Here is a 23572-nt window from a genome sequence, read left to right on the forward strand (position 1 = left end):
GTGGGGGATTGACAGGACAAAGTAAAATTAACTTTTGGAGCTTCAATTAGTAAGGAATTTTAAAAAGAATTTGGGTTCTGACAGTAAATTAGTTTTTTTTAATGTTTATTTATTTTTGAGAGAGAGAGAGAGAAAGGGAGAGAACAAGTCAGGGAGGGGCAGAGAGATAGAGGGACAGGAGATCTGAAGTAGGTTCTGCACTGACAGCCCAAAGAGGGGCTCGAACTCATGAACCATGAGATCATGACCTGATCATGACCTGAGATCATGCTCAACTGACTGAGCCACCCAGGAGCCCCTGATAGTAAATTAGTAAAAAAAAATAAATAAATAAATAACAAGAGTTGTACATATAGCCTTCTTGGCTCTACATTTCTCATCTCTGATGATATCTCTTTATTTCCCAGTACAAGGAGGGTACCTTTCAAATGAGAGATTTATTTCCTGCTTTCAGGGGTACAGAGGACAGTCTGAATGTCCTTCTTGCACAAGCTGTCTCTTAAGTAACTTTTATTTAAAATAATTAATATGCCAAAGTGGTAACTTTTAGGGCAGCCTGCCCTTGGATCTTACATTTCTGAGGTAAAACCGGACAGAAATGAAAGGGGAAACAGACAAATCCATAACTACACTTGGGAGATTTCAATACTTCTTTCTTAATAATTGACAAAACAACCGGACAAGTTGAAAAGACTAGGGAAGACTTGAACAACACTAACCAACTTGACCTAATGACATTTATATAACACTACACTTAACAGTAGAATAAAATTTCTTTCAGGTGGACATGAAACATTTACCAAGACATAAATCATACAAAGTATGCTCTCTGATTACAATGGAATTAAATTAGAAATCAGTAACACAAATATCTGGAAAACTGCCACATATTTGGAAATCAAATTACATACTTCTAACAACTCCCTGGTCAAAAAAGAAATTGCCAAGGAAATTAGAAGATATTTCAAGATAAGGGCTAATTAAAATACAATATATCAAAATGTGTGGGAGGCACTTAAAGCAGTGCTTGAGAATAATTTATAGTTTTAAACATTTACAATATAAAAAAAGGTCTAAAATCAATCATTTAAGCTTCTACTTGAAGAGTCTAGAAAAAAGTGCAAAATTTTTTTATGTTTTTATTTATTTCTGAGAGACAGAGACAGAGAGAGAGAGAGAGGCAGTGTGAGCAGGGGAAGGTCAGAGAGAGAGGGAGATACAGAACCTGAAGCAGGCTCCAGGCTCTGAGCTAGCTGTCAACACAGAGCCTGAAGCGGGGCTCGAACCCATGAACCGTGAGATCATGACCTAAGCCGAAGTCGGACACTTAACCAACTGAGCCACCCAGGCACCCTGAAAAAAGTGAAAATTAAACAAACAAAAAAAAGAAGAAAAAAAAAAGAAACAGAAAACAGAAATCAATGAAATAGAAGATGGGCAATCAATAGAAAAAAAATCTAGATACCAAAGTTGGTTTCTTTGAAAAGGAAAAAAAAACCCAACAGATGATCAAAATCATGAATGAAAAAATGCACAGCACTACAGAACTTATAGACACTAAAAGAATAATAGGATATTAAATACTGAGATCATCCATCATACCTCTTCAAAGGAATATTTTTCTACAGTATGAAGAGCATCCTGTGTCTCATTCCACCCTCCAACAGAATAGATACAATCATTGAGTGCCGCCACTCCAAGATATGCTCTCCTGGTTCCCATTGGAGGAAGTGGAGACCAACGCTTAGAAAGTGGATCATACACTTCAAAAGAACGAAGCTCTATTCCTTCATTGCTGATGCCCCCAATTACATAAATTAAACCTGGAAACAAAATAGAAAATATTGTAGAAAATAGAATATAATTATAAAAAGTAATAGTTGTGATTTATATTTGCTATGCTGATGCTATATTTAGTATAGAGCTCACAACAGCCTTTTAGGAGAGGAAAATTGACTTCTGTCTAGTATATCATAGCTCACAAGTAAGCATGTTACAAAAATTTAGAGGTATAAAGTGGCATTTAATTTTCAAAGAACTTACAACACTGTAATACAACAATCTGTCAGACAAGGTTTTCTCATCTTATTGTCTGCCTGATGATCTCAAGTTCCAGAACCACTGCTACTATAAGGTAAAATAGAGAAAGGGGCTATTTCCCCCTAAAAAAAAATTGCCAGGCACTTAAACTGGGAATGTCATGGCCTTGTTTGTGACAGTCTACCTGTTGCTCAAATAGACCCAGAGAATTAAATTCCAATTAGAATAGTTATATGGCTAGATTAAGGTATTAGAATCAATCACTAGAGTACAATAGAATGTAATTCAAGTGAGTTCTTTATTAAATTTGACTTCAAACTATTTGATTTGAAACTAATGGTTCTGACATTCTACAATTATTTTCAAATGCCTAACAGTGTTTCCCATATTTTAAAGTGAGGAGTTATATGTTATAAAGAATGGCATTTTAAGAAATGTGGGCTAAATGTCATTGAGTGTGGGTTCTAGCTCCAACTGTGTAATCAGTATGAAAAAGACAACACACAACCTTCCTGATATTTAGCTTGCTCTTCTATAAAGGAGTTGAAATAATCTCCAAGATGCCTCTCTAACTCTGTAGTTTTAGAAGGTACAACACTGTGGTTTATAAGAAACATATATCTGGACATTAAGATGGTCAAATATGTATTTCTCATCTATATTTGGTCTTCATCCACAGTTCCTTGCTCACAGCAACCTGAACCCCTGTAATGTCCGAAGTGTTAAGAGTGGTAAGGGTGTCTTTTGTTATGTGAATGAGGTTACTTTTGGAAAGTACTTAAGGATGGGGGCTGGTTGCTAAAGGGGCCAAACTTGTGATTAGAGTGTTGGAACTTTCAGTCTCACCTCTTGACCCTCTGGGGACAGGAGAGGTTCTAGAGGTTGAATCAATCACCAATGGCCAATAATTTAATCACTCATGCCTAAGTAATGAAGCCTCTATAAAAATCCAGAAGGACAGGGTTTGGAGAACTTCTGGGTTGGTGAACATATGGAGATGTGAGGACAGCGGCGCACCTGGAAAGGACATGAAAGCTCCGCATCCCTTCCCCATAACTTGCCCTATGCATCTCTTCCATCTAGCTATTTCTGAGTTATATCCTTTTAGTATTAAGTAACATTTCCTCTGAGTTCTGTGAGTTGCTCTAGCAAATTAATTGAACCCAAAAAGAAGTTGGAACCTCCAATCTATAGCCAGTCAATCAGAAGCACAGATAAGAGCCTGGGAAGGATGAGTGTCTTCTAGGACTGAGCCTTCAATTTGTGGAATTTAAGGCTATCTCCAGGTATAGGTACATAGTATTAGAACTGAGTTGAATTCTCCAACACCCAGCTGGTGTTCTGAAAACCACTTGTTGTTAGTAGGAGGGAACCCCCCCCTTCCCGCACACTGGAAACTTAGTCTCAGGACACCTGATTTATATGGGATTTTTATTTTGTAATAAATACAAAACAATTAGAGAACAGTACAATATTACACAATATAGTCTGTACCATGTAATTTGAACATTTAAATGCTAGTGAAAGTCTGAGAAGGTACCCACAAAGCAGAAAGAACTTGAGCTGGGAACAGCTGGTTATCATAACAATGAGCAGACTGCTCATTACTCTACAGGTACATATAAATCTACTCTCCAACTCTGGACAAAGAATCAGGTTCTACTTGACAGTGCTTACCAACTACTTCTCAGGATATAGCAGACAGTTAAAATACTATTTGTGTACCATTTTAATATGCAGTACAACATTTTTCAAATCTGTCAGAGCATTATATTCTGTATGGATTGAATCACAATGTGCCCTGTAAGAAAACACTGAAAAAGCCAAAAGAGACAGTGAAGATAATTTTTTATATCCTCCTCCTACTTAGAAATACTTACTAAGGACTGTGTGGGACAGAAAATGACAAAGATGGATGAAGGTTCCAATTCTTATTTTGCTAGTCAGGTATTTGTGCCTATCTGTAATTTTTAATTCTAGTTTTGTTTACTTTGGAAAAAATGATTATTTTGGCAATACAGAAATAAAGATGTAAGAGGTTAAAACATATAAAACATTAAAAGCTAAACTTTGGGGCGCCTGGGTGGCTCAGTCAGGGTTAAGTGTCCGACTCTGGCTCAGGTCATGATCTCACGGTTTGTAGGTTCGAGCCCTAAGTCGGCCTCTGTGTTGACAGCTAGCTCAGAGGCTGGAGCCTGTTTCAGATTCTGTATCTCCCTCTCTCTCTGCCCTTCCCCTGCTCATGCTGTCTCTCTCTCAGAAATAAATAAAACATTTAAAAAATAATAATAAAAAAATAAAAGCAAAACTTCAATACTGTTGGTGTCAACCATTCAATATTAACAGGCAATATTAACTCATGAAAATAAAGCCTCAAGTTTCTTTTTTTCAAAAATATTTTTTCAGAAAAAATTATTTTTTCAGGAAAAAGTTTTTAGAAAGCAATTACCTTGCATTTCACAACACCCAAAGTAATAGCGTGACACAGCCATGTTGCCAACTACTTCCCATTTATTTTCATCAGGATCAAATCGTTCAATGGTGTTCCCTATCTCAGCTCCAATCCATCCACCTGTAACCAAACAGAAAATGTTATTGTGGGATAAAGGAGTATTATCTATGAAAAACACCTATTGTGAATGATTATCATATAGACCAGATTTCTGCTGTGAATGATTATCACATTATCAATGCTTTGTCCAAGATCATATGAAAAATTAGAATCTGATTATAAAACATGGATCTTAACTCTCTGCCTAGTTTTCATTAGAGATTTTAAAAACAAAACAAAGATGCCATCATATTGCTTAAGAAATATTGTACTTTAAAAAAAAAAAGAAAGAAATATGGTACTTTACAAAACTACCTTTTAAAACAACTTCTGTATATTCAGAATGGTTACCCAAATCATGAGATTTAAAGTGCTTCACTGGACATCTATCTCATCTACACTTTTTCCTCATCTCCTTCTAAGAGCTCTATACTTGACAATATTCTCCAAGTAATTCAATTTTGAAAATAAAAATTGATAAAGCTGAAAAGACATAAGTTTCTTACGGGAAGGAAGGAAATTTTCTAATGTAATCAAAATCTAAGAATTAAAATAATACTAGATATCCTTAAACTGAACTGAACAGCATATTTACCCAAAGCATAGATAGCCCCATAACACACACACACTCCCAAGCCACAGCGGGGGTGATTCATTGAAGCTACAGTTGTCCACTGTTTAGTAACTGGATCATAGCATTCAGTACAGTCAAAAATCATTGAATCCTTCTCACCTGAGTTCAATAAAAGAAACATATATTAGATTATATTAGTTATGCTAATAGCCTACAACCATAATACAATATTCAGTACTATTCGTGTTATCAGAAATTCAACTATTGTCTGATTTTTATACTATTCATTGAAATTCATTTGCCCAGAAAAAAACAAAAACGTAAAATTCATTTGCCCAGTGTTATTATAAATAGCACTTTGATTTATTAAAGCCCACCTAATGAAACAAATGCATACTTCTCCTATTATCTATTTCCAATTCTACCTCCCAAATACTCCATGTAATTTTTTTTAACATTTAACAAAAATTTTATGTTTATTTATTTTTGAGAAAGAGACAGAGTGTAAGGTGGGGAGAGGCAGAGAGAGAGGGAGACACAGAATGTGAAGCAGGCTCCAGCCTCTGAGCTGTCAGCACAGAGCCCGATGCGGGGCTCGAACCCATGAACCATGAGACCATGACCCAAGCCGAAATCAGACGCTCAACCAACTGAGTCATCCAGGCAACCCAATCCATGTAATTTATATTTTTTCATACATTAGTTTAGAAAGCTGGCTCTGGTACAACTTGAGTTTTAACACAATCCTTATCTAGCTACAAACAGAAAATAAAACTTCTTTTTCTTGGTAATTTTTTTCAATGTTTATTTTTGAGAGACAGAGACACAGCATGAGCAGGGGAGGGGCAGAGAGAGTAGGAGACACAGAATCTGAAGCAGGCTCCAGGCTCTGAGCTGTCAGCACAGAGCCCAATGCAGGGCTTAAACTCACAAACCATGAGATCATGACCTGAGCTGAAGTTGGATGCTCAACCAACTGAGCCACCCAGGCACTGCAGGGAGTTATTGTTTAAATCAGGATAGTGTTTCAGTTTTACAAGACGTAAAGAGTTACAGGGATGGATGGTGGTGATGGCTGCACATAAATGTGAATGTGTTTAACATCACTGAACTCTACATTAAAAATGGTTAAGATGGTAAATTTTATGTTACTTGTATTCTAACACAATGAAAAAGAAAGAGTGTTTCAAATTGGGATCACATTATATCTACAAATCAGTTTGGAGCTAATCATCTTTACACTGACTCCTTTTTTTTATGTTTTTTTGTTTGTTTGTTTTTAAATTTCTGAGAGAGAGATAGCATGAGCAGGGGAGGGTCAGAGAGAGAGGGAGACACAGAATCCAAAACAAGCTCCAGGCTCCGAGCTAGCTGTCAGCATAGAGCCCGACATGGGGCTCAAACCCATAAACCCTGAGATTATGACGAGAGCCAAAGTCAGACACTCAACCAACTGAGCCACCCAGGGACCCCATACACTGATTCTTCTCATTCATGAATGTGATATATCTCTTTATTTACTTAGGTATTTCATAATTTAAAATTTTACCTAGAGGCATCTAGGTGGTACAGTTAGTTAAGCATCTGACTCTTGATTTTGGCTCAGGTCATGATCTCTATCTACAGTTTGTGAGATTGAGCCCTGCATCAGGCTCTGCGCTGACAGCACAGAGGCTGCTTGGGATTCTCTGTCTATTTCTTTCTCTCTGCCTCTTCCTACCTCACATGAGCACTTGTGCTCTCTCTCTCTCAAAAATAAATAAATAAACATTAAAATAATAGGAGTGCCTGGCTGGCTCAGTTGGTTAAGCGTCCGACTTCGGCTCAGGTCAGGATCTCAGAGTTCGTGGGTTCGAGCCCTGCATCGAGCTCTGTGCTGACAGGCAGCTCAGAGCCTGGAGCCTGTTTCAGATTCTGTGTCTCCCTCTCTCTCTGACTCTCCCCCACTCATGCTGTCTCTCTCTCTCATTCTCAGAAATAAATAAAACATTAAAAAAAATTTAAATAAAATTCTATCTAAATGAAGTTTATAAATTTTATTTGTAGAGGTCTGATACAATCTTTGATTAGATTTACTTCTAAACACCTGAAACTAATATTAAACTGTATGTTAACTAACTGGTATTTAAACAAAAACTTGAAGGCACCTGGGTGGCTCAGTTACTTAAGCATTCATCTCTTGGTTTCAGCTCAGGTCAAGATCTCACAGTTTATGGGTTTGAGCCCCACATTGGGTTCTACGCTGAAAGCGCAGATCCTGCTTGTGATTCTCTCTGCCCTCTACTACCCTCACCCTCTCTCTCTCAAAAATAAATAAAAATTTTAAAAATAAATAAATGAAAATTTAAAAAGACTAATCTAAAAAAATGATTTGTAATGCAGCTTCCAATATATTAAAATTCAATATTAAAACAATTTCTTTTTCTTTTTTTAATGTTTTATTTATTTCAGAGAGAGAGAGAGAGACAGCGTGAACAAGGGAAGTTCGGAGAGAGAGAGGGAGAAACAAGAATCAGAAGCAGGCTCCAGGCTCTGAGCTAGCTGTCAGCACAGAGCCCGACACGGGGCTCAAACCCATGAACCGTGAGATCATGACCTGAGCCGAAGTCGGATGCTTAATCAACTGAGCCACCCAGGCACCCCAAACAATTTCTATCACAAACACTGACCTAAATTTTGGTACCACATTTTATAAACAACTTTTCATTAAAATGAAATAAAATATTCTGCCTCGTGATAAATCACAGTATCCTTCTGGTCTGAAACATTCAGTATCTTGTGTTTTCTTTTTCTTCCATTCATTTATTCATTAAATATTTATTGAACACAACCATATCTACATGTATCTCATAGTACCTAACAATATACATAAGGCATATATATATAACCAACTTATGGCTAGAGACTAATAATGGAAAGAAGACACTTTCATTATTACCTCCAATGGCGTAAACCATCCCTCCCAGAACTGCTACTCCTAGCCCACATCGAGCCTGATGAAGTGAAGACACAGTGGTCCAGTACTGGCTAAAGGTGTCAAAACGTTCCACACAGCTGAGGGCTCTGCTATCGCTCCAACGACCCCCCTGCAACCGAGTATATCCACCTGAATGAAGGAAAAGAGATACATAGCAAATCCCTTACTTATATATGCAAATATAAATATTCAGTAATTAACTATTTCATAACAAGGAATAAGTGCTCTAAAGCCTGCAACATATACATATATTATTCTTAAACGCACGAATTCCTGAAAGATTATGGCTTAAATGTGTTGTAGTCAACTATGGTGTCCTACCACCCGGTTTTGGTTTTAATAGAATGTTAGATAAAACATAAAAGAAGCTGGCTATCTGTGTAGTTAGGAATTTTCATAATGACTTCTATTAATATTTTTATATTAATACAATACTCACAATTAAAAATAGTGAGTTGAGGGGTACCTGGGTGGCTCAGTAAGTTAAGTAACTGACTCTTGATCTTGGCTCAGGTCATGATCCAATGGTAAATGAATTCGAGACCCACAACGGGCTCATCACACTTACAGTGCAGAGCCTGGTTGGGATTCTCTCTCTCTCTCTTCCTCTGACCTGCTTGCTCTATCTCTCTCAAAATAAATACACATCTATTATTCTGTGATCTAAATTGTTGGGTTCTTAGATTGCCCAATTGTTGTCAAATAACTGACTTAAGAAATATTGCTTTAAAAGTTAAAAATGTGAGGGGCGCCTGGGTGGCTCAGTCGGTTAAGCGTCCGACTTCAGCTCAGGTCATGATCTTGCAGTCCATGGGTTCGAGCCCCACATCGGGCTCTGGGCTGACAGCTCAGAGCCTGGAGCCTGTTTCAGATTCTGTGTCTCTGTCTCTCTGCCCCTCCCCAGCTCGTGCTCTGTCTCAAAAATAAATAAACGGTAAAAAAATTTGTTTTAATTTAAAAAAAAGGTTAAAAATGTGAATTCAAGGGGCACCTGGGTGGCTCAGGTGGCTAAGCGTCTGACTTCGGCTCAGGTCATGATCTCATGGTTCGTGGGTTCGAGCCCCACATCGGGCTCTTGACTGACAGCTAGCTTAGAGCCTGGAGCCCGTTTCAGATTCTGTAACTCCCTCTCTCTCTCTGTCTCAGAAATAAATTTTTAAAAATGCGAATTCTAGTGAAACATAAGGAAAATATCAAAATTTTTGACTACTCATGGTATTTTTAGATGATATAGGGTTATAGGAACCAGTGGTCTCTAAAGTGTGAGCGTGCAGGATAATTCATAGTATCAGATGAGCATATTCAACCTCTTTATTTTAAAAAAGCATTAAAGCTTATTAATATGTGACATATAGGACAGATTGTCTAAATTTATAGACATATTTTATATTCACTTTGTAATATGTTTTATAATTTGTATGTAATTAGCTGTATATTATCATATATAAATAATTTTTGAGTGCATGCTAAACATTTTTACCTGTGGGATGTGTATATATATATATCCATTGTACTAAACACAATTTCTAAATCTGTAGTCTATATATGAAATTAAATATGCCTATTTGACACACCTGCATATTCTGATGCGTAAAATAACAACAAAATATTAAAAGGTTTTAATCCTTAAAAGAGATTATTTGTATCACATTTTAAAGGTTCTCACCTACTGCATACAGGTACTTTCTTGCTTTCTTCCGAGGTCGAACCTTAGATGTCTGCAGAAAACTACAAAATTTGTTCTCTTTAGAAGATTTGCACACCTCACAGTACTCTTTCAAAAGTGTTTGCAATGCAACACGAAGATTGAAATCGGATACTCCTAAAGCAAGTTTAACAAGATAATGTTTCAATCAACTTTTAAATGATATTGAAAAAACATGTTTCCATAAAGATAAAATACGAGTACCAAAAAATGAAAACTCATCATCAAGCAATGGTGCTTGTTTCCTACAATATACATTTTATTTTTCTCATTATTACTAAAGAATTTATTTTCCTTAAATCAAAGATTGTTTTTAACAATACTCTTCAGGGGCGTCTGGGTGGCTTAGTCGGTTGAGCGTCCGACTTTCGCTTAGGTTATGATCTCGCGGTTCGTGGGTTCGAGCCCCGCGTCGGGCTCTGTGCTGACTGCCAGCTCAGAGCCTGGAGCCTGTTTCAGAGTCTGTGACTCCCTCTCTCTCTGACCCTCCCCTGCTCAGGCTGTCTCTCTCTCTCTCTCCTAGAAATAAATAAAACATTAAAAAAAAATAAAAAAAATAAAAAAAAAAACAATACTCTTCATAATATCTTACTTGAAAACACACACATGAAGATTTCCAAAGATGGTTAAGTGAAACAGGATCACAATTATCCAACAAAATGGAAAAATAAAATAGCCTACATTTACAACTTAAAAACAAAAAGATATAAAATAATGCCATATACGTTAAAAAATGATAGTCAAAGCAAGAAACAAAAGATTCTAGTGGAATGAGGTCCATCTCCTAAAAAGACCTTGAGAATGATTGGGTAGACTATTCCTGAACAAGGATCCTTACTTGTGGTGAAGTGGGGATAAAAGTCAACCTGTGTCCTACTTGGCAAGCTCTAAGATCTTGCCCCCTGAAAGGGCACTATTTTCTAATATGCACAAAGGCACCAAATATGCCAGCAAGGGACTATCTCCAAGCCTTGAAACCCAGAAGCAAAACTGAGGAAACAAGGTCAACTAAAGAAATCTTGAGAATTCTAATACCTAATAATTTGGAAAGGTAGAAGGAGCAGGTATGAAGCAGAACTGAGAAGTCCAAGAAAAAAAGAACATCAAAAGAAATTCTTTGGGGGGTGCCTGGGTGGCTCAGTTGGTTAGGCCTCTGACTTTGGCTCAGGTCATGATCTTTTGAGCATTGGGCTCTGTGCTGACAGCTGAGAGCCTGAAGCCTGCTTTGGATTCTGTGTCTCCCCCCCTCTCTCTCTCTGCCCATTCCCCGCTCGCACTCTGTTTCCCTTTCACTCTCTCTCAAAAAGAAATAAACGTTATATTAAAAAATAAAAATTAAAAAAATAAAGTACACCCCAGGAAAAAAGGAGATTGGAGAATTCAGTCTAGAAAAAATATTAGCCATAAACAGAAACAAATTTGCCATAAATGCTTCATAGGATAGAATTGCTTAAGAATATAGACCCCAATATCCTATTGGGGCACCTGGGTGGCTCAGTTGGTTAAGCATCTGACTCTTCATTTTGGCACAGGTTATAATCCCACAGTTCATGGGATCAAGCCCTGCCTCAGGCTCTGCACTGACAATGCGGAGCCTGCTTGGGATTCTCTCTCTCTTTCACCCCTCCCTGACATGAACACTGTCTCTCTCTCTCTCTCTTAAAATAAATGAATAAATATTATAAAAAATATAGAGAGATCCTTTTAAAAAAAAGAACTTAGATCATCTGGGTGGCTCAGTTGGAGGATCATCCAGCCCTTTTTTCTCTTAAAAAATTTTAATGTTTTTATTTACTTTTGAGAGAGAGAAAGACAGAGTATAAGCAGAGCAGGGACAGAGAGGGAGACATAGAATCTGAAGCAGGCCCCAGGATCTGGGCTGTCAGCACAGAGCCCGATGGGGGGACTCAAACTCACAAACCATGAGATTATGACCTAAGCCGAAGTCAGACACTTAACCGACTAAGCCACCCAAGTGCCCTAACAGAACTTTGTTTTTCTAAGTAGAGAGCGAGAGAGCGGGAGCGAGAGCGAATCCCAACCAGGCTCTGCACTCTCAGCATGGAGCCTGATGCAGGGCTTGAACCCAGGAACTGGGGGATCATGACCTGAGCCGAAATCAAGATCAGATGCTTAACTGACTGAGCTACCCAGGGCCCTCCCGCCCCCCTTTTTTTTTTAACTATTTATTTATTTTGAGAGAGGGAGAACAGACGAAACCTTTTGTTCTAGTCCTAAATTCTCATATGATTCCACAAAAATGTGTCTGGATAATTTCTCTTCGTATTTTAGCATTTAAATACAGTCTTCATTATTTGTGGATTCCTTATTTGGGAATCCATGTACTCATTAAAATGCATTTGTAACCCAAGTTAAAACTCATGGTGCTTTCCTAGTCATTCACATACATGCCACATAGTGGCAAAAAGTATGAATCACCTGATATGCATGTTTCCAGGCGAGAACTGAACAAGGTGAGGCTTTGCCTCTTGTTCCAGCTCTCATACTATAAACCAGTGTCCGTTTCACAGTCTATTTAGTGCCAAGCACATTTTTGTGCTTTTTGTTGATTGCATTGTTAAAAATGACCCCAAGCCTACTGCTGAAGTGCTGTCTAGTGCTCCTAATTGCAGGAAGCCTGTGATGTGCCTTATGGAATTAATACATGTATTAGATAGGTTTCATTCAGACATGAGGTATAGTGCTATGGGCCATGAGTTCAACATTAGTGAATCAAGTATATTAATTAAATAAGGTTCTTCTGATAGAAACACATAAAACAAGGCAAAAATATTGTGAGCAGGTTAAGAGCTTACCCAGTATTTCCCCTAGGAATAATGTTTCAGTACTTGCCAATTCAATGTTTGTGGCAACTTTACAGAGCATAATGACTGTGAATAATGAGAATTGACTGAGTAATGTATGTGCATTAATAAAAGATAACATTCAGAAAAACCTGCAAAATTCTGTTAACACTGTTAAGAGTGGAAAAAAACTAAAAATCCATGTTAAATATATACATATCTATATTTTTTTTAAGTTTATTTATTTATTTTGACAGAGCACAAAAGGGGGAAAGGGAGAGAGAGGGAGAGAGAATCCCAAGCAGGCTCCTCTGCACTGTCAGTGGGGAGCCCAACGCAGGGCTCAAACTCATGAACCGTGAGATCATGTCCTGAGCTGAAATCAAGAGTCACAGGCCTAACTGACTAAGCCACTCAGGCACCCCGATATTGAATATAATTTTTTCACAGAATTGCACCTTTAATGCTAATGGTGTATTTAATCCATAAGAAGCTCATTTGTAACTCATTCACATCCTCAAGTTTCAGTGTATAACAAGAGTAAGAGCTTCAAATCTTGAAACTACCTGGTCTAAGGTAGTTTTTAAAAATAAATTTAGGGTGTGTGGGTGGCTCAGGTCACAGTTTTTGAGTTTGAGCCCCACATTAGGCTCTCCACTCTCAGTGCTGAGTTTGCTGAGTCTGCTTCAGATCCTCCAACTCCTTCTCTGCCCCTTCCCTGCTCACACTCTCAAAAATAAACAAGCATTCATAAGTAAGTAAGTAAATAAATAAATAAATTTAACTATGGGGTGCCTGGTTGGCTCAGTCAGTGGGGCAGATAACTCTTAATCTTCGAGTTGTGAGCTCAAGCCTCTCATTAGGTGTAGAGAGTACTTATAAATAAAATCTTAATTAATGAATTAATTTAAATATATATTATTATTTTTCTAATACAACAATTAAAACTATTTTATACTATGATGAAAATTATTTTCAAAGTTTCATACCTAAAGATAATTCAAAGGCTACTTAGAAGCTATGATACTATATCAATATAAAATTCATTTTTATTATTTTTTAAATGTTTATTTACTTAGAGAGAGAGAGTACAAGCAGGGCAGGGGCAGAGAGAGGGAGAGAGAATCTTAGGCAGGTTCCAAAGGGAGCTCAACTCAGGGCTCGATCCCACAAACCATGAGATCATGACTTGAACCAAAATCAAGAGTCGGTTGATTAACCGACGGAGCCACCCAGGAGCAAATATAAAATTAATTTTATAATGAAAAGACTTATAGGATTTACTGAGTTTGGGTTTTGTTTTTAGCATATGCATTTTTCTCAAATGTCAGGTTTTGCTATATTTATCTTACACTGAAATATAATCAGTATTACCAAAAACAGCAGTGCTATTTTAGCTCTGTCACTAATTTTATCTCTATCTCTAATCTCCCTTAGTATTTAATCTCAAGAAAAGCATGTAAGGATTTGATTAAAATAATGGCTAGAAATACTGAAATACCACTATCCATAAAACACAAAAGTTGTATCTTGCATACAGTAATCATTCAATAAATGTCTGCTAATGAAAGCCACTGGATATTGACTCATTTGACAAGCAGCAAAAAAATTACCTTCAATATACTTTAAAAGCCTCTGAGGAGGTAATAAAGGGAATCGAATTGGTTCCAGCACTTCCACCACATGTTTTCTTCTTTTTCCCAGATCCTTCAGAATCCATTGCATTGCAGCTAAGAAGACCTGATATTCATCCTCAATGCTAAGCTCTTCACTTCGCAAAATTTTAATCAGTTGATCTTTCGTAAGTGCCAGGAACTCTTCCCCGCTATGAACCTCCAAGAAATGGACATGGATGTAGTTTTCTGTGAATTCCAGAAGATCATGGCAGGCAATTTGCTCAGAGAACTGAAAGATCCCAATGCAGTTCAGTGGATCAATTTGTCCTTTCAGAAATTCACAGCAAAGATTAACAACTTCAGTCAACTGTAGCATGTCTGCTGCAACAATCAACTCTTGGACATTATTCACACCTATGTTCACTATACCTAGGGAAGCAGGGAGACAAATTAACCAAAAAAATAAAGACAAACATTTGACTTATGTTCAAAAACCATTATTTATTTAATATAATTTAATATATTAATCTACTGACAGCTTGCTGTTTGCAGAGTTGATAGACGCAAAGTAAAAAAGCAACGGGGTGCCTAGGTGGCTCAGCTGGTTAAGCATCTGACTTCAGCTCAGGTCATGATCTCATGGCAGCTCAGAGCCTGGAGCCTGCTTCAGATTCTGTCTGTCTCTCTCTCTCTCTGCCCCTACCCAGCTTGCTCACACACGCGTACTCTCTCTCTGTCAAAAATAAATAAACCTTAAAAAGGTTCTTTTAAGGTAATTAAAAAAAAAGGCAACAAAAGATTTGTAGAAAGAGCAGAAAACTAAATGGTGATAATTAACATTTATAAAACACTTACAGTGGATAGACACATTGCTTTAGACATTTATTTAACTGTCACCACAACTCCATATAGCAGATATTATTTTTTCTTTTTTTTTTTTAATTTTTTAATGTTTTATTTATTTTTGAGTGAGAGATAGAGACAGCGTGAGCAGGGGAGGGTCAGAGAGAGAGGAAGTCACAGAATCCGAAGACAGGCTCCAGGCTCTGAACTAGTGGTCAGCACAGAGCCTGATGCGGGGCTTGAACCCATGAACCGTGAGATCATGACATGAGCCGAAGTCGGACGCTCAACCGACTGAACCACTCAGGCGCCCCTCATTTTCTTTTCATCCTTTACTAAGAGAACCTAGATTTTGTTGTGGGTGGTAATTGTGCCCTGCTGAAAATTACATTTCTTAGTCTCCTTTACAGACAGGGATGAATTTTTTACTGTCTGGCCAATGGGGGATAGGCAACAGTTACTGGGTAAAGCTCGGAGAAAAACTTAAAAAGAGCACAGACTTAGCTACCAGGCCCTTTTGCCTTTTCCGCTTCCTCCTTCTACTGGCTGGAGTTCAGTGACTACGAGACTAGAAGCTATAAGTTATAGATGGTGGAGGAAAATGTTGGGAAAATAGGACATTAATGACATCATGAAACCACCCTACTATCCTTGGAATGCCTACTATGAATTCACTTTTGTGGAAAAATAAACTTCTATCTTGTTAAGCTACTCTATATCTTCTAGTACCCAAATGTTATTTTTAACTGCTAAACCAATTTTAGCCTTAAATTTCAGTTTTCTAGAAGGTTGTTTCTCTTGAATATGCTCAGTACTATTTATTTCTCTAGGTTTTACTACTTTCTATTTATTTGATGGAAGTGCTAATCATCAACAATATGATGACTGTACCAGGAATACTGTCTTTCAATAAGCATCTCTTGTTGCTACCTTTAAACAGAGGCAGAATAGGTATTTTGTAGCATTGCTTCTGTTTTTATGTAGTTTATTAATTCCACCAGATTAATCTGTGTTAATTTACATTTTGCAAATAAAAGAAGCAGGGACATTTATGAAACAGTTTTCAGCTCACATCGTTTAGAAAAGATAAAAATTCCCTCAATGCTAATTTGTACATTAGCCGATAGACAGGGGGGCAACTGCTTTTGGCAAATAAAAGAGTCATTTTTATAATCTCCAACTTGAGTTATTTTCTGATATTTTCCAAAAAGCAATATGGAAGAACACAAAGAAATCACCTTTTATCATTTTCCAGCATATATTAAATAAATAATACTTGGGGCACCTGGGTGGTTCTGTTGGTTAAGCATCTGACTTCGGCTCAGGTCATGATCTCACCGTTCCTGAGCTCGAGCCCCACGTTGGGCTCTGTGGTGACAGCTCAGAGCCTGAAGCCTGTTTCAGATTCTATCTTCCTCTTTGTTTCTGCCCCTCCCCCACTTGTGCTCACTTACACTGGCTCTCTCTCAAAATTAAACATTAAAAACTTTTTTAAATAAACAATAGTTTTTAAATAAACAATACTTTAGCAAATCACATAATTATCTCCCATCAAGTAGTCCTTTAAGGAGAGCATGATGACCAAACACAGTCTCTGTTTTCAAACACATTTTCTAATTATAAGAGTAATATATGTTCACCAGAATATATATTAAGGCAGAAAAGTATAAAAATGAAAATGACACATCTCCCCACAGACATACACTGTATTAACACTTTAGAGTATTTCTTTTAAATCTTTTTCCCGTGTATATTTATGTTACCTATCATATAAAACTTAATACTTCATAGTTTTTGTGTGCATTTTTTAACATCATTAAAATTCAAAAACATCTTAAAAATAAGTTTTAATTAAAATATATGCACGCTGATTATAAATCAGAAAAAAAAAGAAAAAGAGAAAAAAAAAAAGGATCATCCTCCCNTCACAAATACAAATAATTTTTTTCTTTACAAAACTAGGAAAGTATTTATATCCAATTTTTTTCATTTTATATATTGTAAACACCCTTCCATAATATAATTGAAAAATCTAATAACATTCCTTGATATATACATGTGCCATAATTTATTTAATCATATAACCTGAAGGACAATTAGATTGTATTCAATTATGTTACTATAAATAACATTACAATAAACATCCTGGCACATAAATATTTGCCTGCAGCACTAATTCCTTATGATTCCTAGAAAAGGAATACTGGATCAAAAGATAGGAACTTTTCAAACACTGATGATAGCATATTGTTAATTATTTTCCATATAAATTGTATCAACTTATTTATATTCCCATTGCAACACCTTAGTGATTATACCATTGTTCATTCAAAGCTAAAGGCTCACTTGACATACCTGTATATATGAAATCTAGAAGTATTTGAAAGATTCCAGCTTCAACTCCTAGAATCTGTACAACATCTTTTGAGGACTCTTTCATTCCTCCAGTGAACAAAGCTGCAAAGTATGGGCTACTGGCAGCCAAAACGAGCCGATGAACTTTAAAAGTTTCCTTCCCAACTTGCAACTGCACATCACAGAAATGGTCTCCATTCCTCATTTTATTGATCTGGGCCAAGATGAATTGGGCATGTTTATCTGATGAAAAAGGACTATCACCAGCCTTGGGACAGTCCTCATTAGCCATGATGATGACAGATTAATTAAAAGAACTGTTGCCCATAATCTGGTCTACCCTGAAAAACAAAATAAGAAACCAGACAACATATTTTTGTGCTTAACATGTCTTCTATTCATATACATATCAAACATTCGCTATGCTCAATAAGCTTACAATGTATTTAGGGACATAAAACACACATGAAACAAATAAGGACTAAACTATGTGGTACTTTCCTAACAGAGTTTCAAAGAAGGGAATAAGTAATGGGGCCTAAAATAATTGGAGGACGCTTTACAGCAGAAATGGGACCTAAAAGGGGTGCCTCGGTGGCTCATTTGGTTAAGCGTCCAACTTTGATCAGGTCATGATCTCACGGACCATGGGTTCAAGCCCTGCACTGGGCTCTGTGCTGTCCAGTTCAGAGCCTGGACCCTGCTTCGGATTCTGTGTCTCTCACTCTCTCTATCTGCCCCTCCCCTGCTCGTGCTCTGTCTCTGTCTCTCAAAAATAAATAAATGTTAAAAAAAAAAAAAATGGGACCTGAAAGATAAACATATGAGGAGAGGGCATAAGCCCTTCTGGGTGAAGTAAAGAAAATAAGGCACAAAGGCAGAAGTTTTTGTACACTGTAGTAAGGAAGAAAACACTCTAGTCAGAACAAATTTTCAAAAACCAATTGTGGGAGTTCCTCAGTCAGTTGAGCAACCAACTTTGGCTCAGGTCATGATCTCACAGTTCGTGGGTTCAAGCCCACATCAGGCTCACTGCTGTCAGTGCTGAACCCACTTTGGATCCTCTGTCCACCTCCCTCTGCCCCTTCTCTGCTCATGCTCTCTCAAAAAATAAATAAAACATTAAAAAGAAAAAAAACAATGGTGATCAGGCCAACTGTTTACTTACAATCCTTCAATTTACACATCTTTCTTAGCACACAAAGCTCTTCAATCTCGCCTCTACCTGTCAAGTCCTATTTCCCATACTCCTCTTTGAACTTAATACTCCAACAAAACCTAACAATTTGCAGTTCTCTAAAAGTGTCTCTTTCAAGGCATCCTTCCTCACCTTTTCCTTTTGGATCTTTGCTATAATTCAAGATTCTGTTCAAACATAATCTCCTGCAGAACCATCCCTGTTCCTCTCTCCTCTGGATTTGCTGTTCACCCCACGCTTACCTATTTTACAGCCTATATCACACTTTACCTTGTCAGATATGTACCACCCTACTCCCTACAGATACGTACATTCTCTGAAAACTCCCTGAAAGACAGTTCCTTAAAGGCAAGGACTATCTTTCATAGCAGTAGCACCAGTATCTAACATACATTAGGTTTTCAAATGTTTATGAAATGAATGAGTACAATGAGAAACAACAATAGCTTAGGTTTTTTACTTGTTTAACTATGACAATTATTCCACACATTCTGCCAATTGTAATTCTCACAATAATTAAGAGGCTAGAAGAAAAGATACTGTTATTTGAGGGGCGCCTGGGTGGCTGAGTCAGTTGGGCATTCAACTTCAGCTCAGGTCATGATCTCACGGCTCGTGAGTTCAAGCCCCGCACTGGGCTCTATGCTGACAGCTCAGAGCCTGAATCCTGCTTCAGACTGTGTTTCCCTCTCTCTGCTCCTCCCCTGCTCACACTCTGTGTCTCTCTCTCTTAAAAATAAACATTAAAACAATAATCATAAAAATACAAATAAAAATAAAAGAGGGGCGCCTGGGTGGCTCAGTCGGTTAAGCGTCCAACTTCAGCTCAGGTCATGATCTCACAGTTTGTGGGTTCGAGCCCCGCATCAGGCTCTGTGCTGACAGCTAGCTCAGAGCCTGGAGCCTGCTTCAGATTCTGTGTCTCCCTCTCTCTCTCTGACCCTCCCCTGCTCACGCTGCCTCTCTCTCTGTCTCTCAGAAATAAATAAAACATTTAAAAAATAAAAATAAAAGATACTGTTATTTGAAGTGAGAGAAAAGGGGGCACCTGGGTGGCTCAGTTGGTTGGGCATCTCACATCGGCTCAGGTCATGATGAACTCAAGACATGAGTTCGGGCCCGGGGTCAGGCTCTGTGCTGACAGCTCGAAGCATGGAGCCTGCTTCGGATTCTGTGTCTCCTCTCTCTGCCTCTCCCCAGCTCTCACTCTGTCTCTCTCTCTCAAAAATAAATAAACATTAAAAAAATTGTTTTTTTGAAGTGAGAGAGAAGAAAACGGAAAAGTTTCCCAAGGACACAGAGTTAGTATAACAATACTCTCAGTATTTGAATCCAAGTCTTTTTACTCTAAATCCTGGCCTTTTCCCACCATATCACATGCATAGGAATTATCAGGCCAGGATATAGAGAAAAGGCTTTGAAACTCAAGCACAGAAATGTAGACATAAGCCTTTATAGGCTCAAGAGTAAACAGGACAACAGACATGTTTCAGAACTGTTATATGAACCTTCCAGGGGATGAACTGAGAGGTAGCAAAGTCCTTGTAAACAGCTTTACAGCTTCAACAATGAGAATCAAAAGGATAAATCCAACTTACTTTTTGAATAAAGAAACCATGAGATTCAGTAATTTAAGACATTTAGAGATGAAGCACAGGGGAAATCTAAGATGACTAAGGTCAAAGGGAATTGGTAATAAAACTGACAGAAAGGTGTGGGCTGATGTTAGAAGAAAAGTGGTTAAGTTTATAGCATTCACCCAAATTTATCAGAGTAAAACTCACTAAGCCGATTTATCATGAATATCTAGGAATTGAGAAATTTGATTAAGAGGTTCCAAGGCAGCTAAAACTTCACATCAGCATTTATGGAATGTCAACATATTACATTTAGCTGGCATATAAAAGCAAACAGTGCACTTGTCTCTACACAGAAATTTGACCTGCAGATATTATTAAACATGACAGGGCTGTTAGGCTTTTTTCTGCTTTAGATTTCTTCCAGTCAGCAGATTTTGGACCCCAGTGGCTTAATTACAAGGTATCTTCAAGGCATCAAGCACCGCCACTGAGCTAAAAGGCTGCCTCCTGCTACAAAGAGTTCACTGAATATCCATCCACTCCGGTAGCAGTCAGCAGAAATTCTAATGTCACCATGCTTCTTAGTAACTGATACTACCCCACGGCCAGTGAAGAGCTTCGTTCCAAACGGCGGCACATACGTGACCGTATTTCCAAAAGGAAAGAACATTAACTCCGGGAGACGGCATAGAGACGTGAGGGACGTATCTCAAGAGACCCAAACTTGCAAGGCAGATTATTAGGTGGAGATGCTCAGAAGTAAAGAGCACTTATGTTTGGTGGCCTTGACATCATTGCCGAGAGCATCGGGGGCTCCCTCAGCAAAAGGTGTCAGAAAGAGCAAGCGTCAAAAAAACGAGGCTCTTTGTGCCTGAGTTGGGGGCCTGGAGAGTCAGAGCTGCTGCGACACTACAAATAGATAAACACTGAGCACTACCTAAAAGGCGGGGAAGGCGTCTCAGACTTGTCTGGGGATGGCGGACTGGCTAGGGGCCCGCGGATTCCCCTGTGGGGGTGGGGAAAGGAGGCAGGAGGGAAGCGGCCCAGACCAAGCGAACGGTGGGGGCGAAAACACTTCGACTACTAGAGGCACACCTGAGCGGACTTGAGGAATCGGTTCCTGAGGCTCCCCGACTCAGGGGCCCCAAGAGCTGTGAGTGCCGAAGAGGTCATTCCCAACCCCGTCACGGTCGCACCCGGACGCAGGCCCTTCTTACCCGCCGCTTCCCCTTCCCGCCGGCGCCCGCTCAGGCTCTGCGCGCGCAGTCGCCACCAGCGCCAGCGCCGGCGCGGAGAGGGCGGGGGAAACCTTAGCAAGGCCAAAGAGGCGGAGGTGACGGAAGTGTGGTCGGCGGAGCGCCGGCGGCCAGGCCAGGCCTACTGGAAGGCGCCTTTAGCGTGCAGGCTCTCGCCGGTTCTGCGCGTGCGCAGTATTCTTCCGCTCGCGCGTAGCCACGGCCCCAGGGACTACAGGGCTCTGGCCCAGGGCTGGTGCTGGTTTCTCCGCTGGCGAACTGCCCTGCTGCAAGCCCAAGCTCCAGCCTGTTGCCCTCTCGATAGTAACATTCCACCGACGCTCTCTCCATCCCTGTGGCGTCCCAGACAGCCAGCGAACCTCAGTGTTAAGGAAGGACTGAGACAACCCTCCCCGCCCCCTTGCCCCGCTCCTCTTTTTTTCATGTGTACAATATGATTCGATATTTCTGTCTTCTCTTTATTCTTTACCATTTACTCCAGTCATTTTCTAAGTTTGCCTGACTGAGCCCGGCATTGTAGATGGATGCCTACTTTGAGAGAAGGGAGAACTCAAAACGTCTAGTTCTTTTCAGGATTGAACTTCCCAATCAGTAGGTTACATTTGTGGCTTTCAAACGTTTTCACCCCAACCCAGAGTAAACAAAAACATTCTGTTTCAAACCCAATAATACCACATGCGTATATGTGATGGATATATCTAAAACAAAAATTTCACTTACCACCAGCAATTCACTAAATTTCTATTTCTTTTTGATTCATTACCAAAAAATTGCTAAAAAGGACCCATTGTCACAAAAAAAAGTTGTCAAAGACCCTAGAAATCAGCAAAAGAGATTAGTTGGGTGCCCTTTTAGTGTAAATCTAACGGATTCTGGAAGGATTCGAATCCATAGGGACCTTTGACTTTCTATTGGCTAAGCTATTTGCAAGAAATGGATATTTAAAATAATTCTTGTTCACTCTGTGGAAAAGGTAACACAAAAACATTAAGTTATATTGACCTATGGGATAGTAAACCACCTTTGCCTCTCAGCACATTCATTTCAACATTTCTGTATCTTAGCAAATTATTACTGTGTTCCTGTAACACTTTACTGGCTCCCTAGTTAATTAATATAAAGAACATTCTTGGCATGTGTTTATTTTATATTTCTATGACAGTCTTAATTTTACCTTTTGGAAAATTATACTTTCAGCACTACTAAAATTAATTTCCTAATTTATTGTTGGATTGCACCCAGCAATCTGAAAACCAGTATATATACCTAGGAGTAGAATTGCTGGAACATATGGCACGTACATCTTCAGTAACATTAGAAAATACCTCTTTTCCAAACTCAAATTTACATTCCCACCAGCAGTGAATGAGCTCCCTTCTTTCACTTCTTGTTAACCCTTAGATGTTTAAATTTTGTATATAACCTGGTGAGTGTAAAAGGGTGTTTCATTTTTGTTATAATTTACATTCCCTGATCATTTATAAGATTAGGCAGTAAAAAGATAAGTTTGTAAGGTGCTACAGACTGGGGCGCCTGGGTGGCTTGTAAGATGCTACAGACTGGGGCGCCTGGGTGGCTCAGTTGGTTAAGCATCTGGCTTCGGCTTGGGTCATGATTTCACGGTTCATGAGTTCAAGCCCTACTTTGGGCTCTGTGCTGACAGCTCAGAGCCTGGAACCTGTTTTGGATTCTATGTCTACCCCTCTCTGTGGCCCTCCCCTGCTTGCACTCTGTCTATCTCTCTCAAAAATAAACATTAAAAAAAAATGCTAGAGACTGAATTGTATCCTCCAAAATTCATGTTGAAACCCTAACTCCCACTCGGATGGTATTTGGAGACGGGGCCTGTGGGAAGTAATTAGGGTAAGATGAGGTCAGAAGAATGGGGACATCATGATGGGATTAGTGGTCTAACAAAAAGAAATACCAGAAAACTTGTTTCCTTCCTCCTTCGCTTTCTCCCTCTTTCTCATTCCTTCTCTTTCCACTACCCTCTCTCCCCTTGAATCCACTAACCCACTATGCATATGAAGAAGAGATCAAGTAAGCACACTAAGGTGATGGCTGCCTAAA

The 23572-nt window shown here is 38.7% G+C and overlaps 1 protein-coding gene across 5 annotated transcripts in view; it reads right to left on the reverse strand.

Moving 5' to 3' along the window:
- The window catches only part of IPP (intracisternal A particle-promoted polypeptide), a 33740-nt gene extending 12194 nt beyond the window's left edge, over nt 1-21546 (reverse strand). Inside the window, exons 1-8 of one of the 5 annotated variants that reach the window (XM_077752126.1) lie at nt 21461-21546; nt 17466-17806; nt 14265-14696; nt 9809-9964; nt 8104-8271; nt 5187-5324; nt 4490-4612; nt 1603-1823 (exon numbers count right to left, since the gene is read on the reverse strand). In XM_077752126.1, the coding sequence (XP_077608252.1) occupies nt 1603-1823; nt 4490-4612; nt 5187-5324; nt 8104-8271; nt 9809-9964; nt 14265-14696; nt 17466-17757 (1530 nt within the window). In that variant the 5' untranslated portion in view covers nt 17758-17806; nt 21461-21546. Of the gene's footprint in view, nt 1-1602; nt 1824-4489; nt 4613-5186; nt 5325-8103; nt 8272-9808; nt 9965-14264; nt 14697-17465; nt 17807-21180; nt 21317-21338 lie in introns of those variants that run through there. The other 4 variants (XM_077752125.1, XM_077752127.1, XM_077752128.1 and 1 more) reach the window with 4 other exon arrangements.
- Nucleotides 21547-23572: the final 2026 nt, after the last annotated feature.

The sequence above is a fragment of the Crocuta crocuta genome, unplaced genomic scaffold (assembly GCF_008692635.1).
Source record: "Crocuta crocuta isolate KB4526 unplaced genomic scaffold, BGI_CrCroc_1.0 scaffold367, whole genome shotgun sequence".
Lineage (NCBI taxonomy): Eukaryota > Metazoa > Chordata > Mammalia > Carnivora > Hyaenidae > Crocuta > Crocuta crocuta.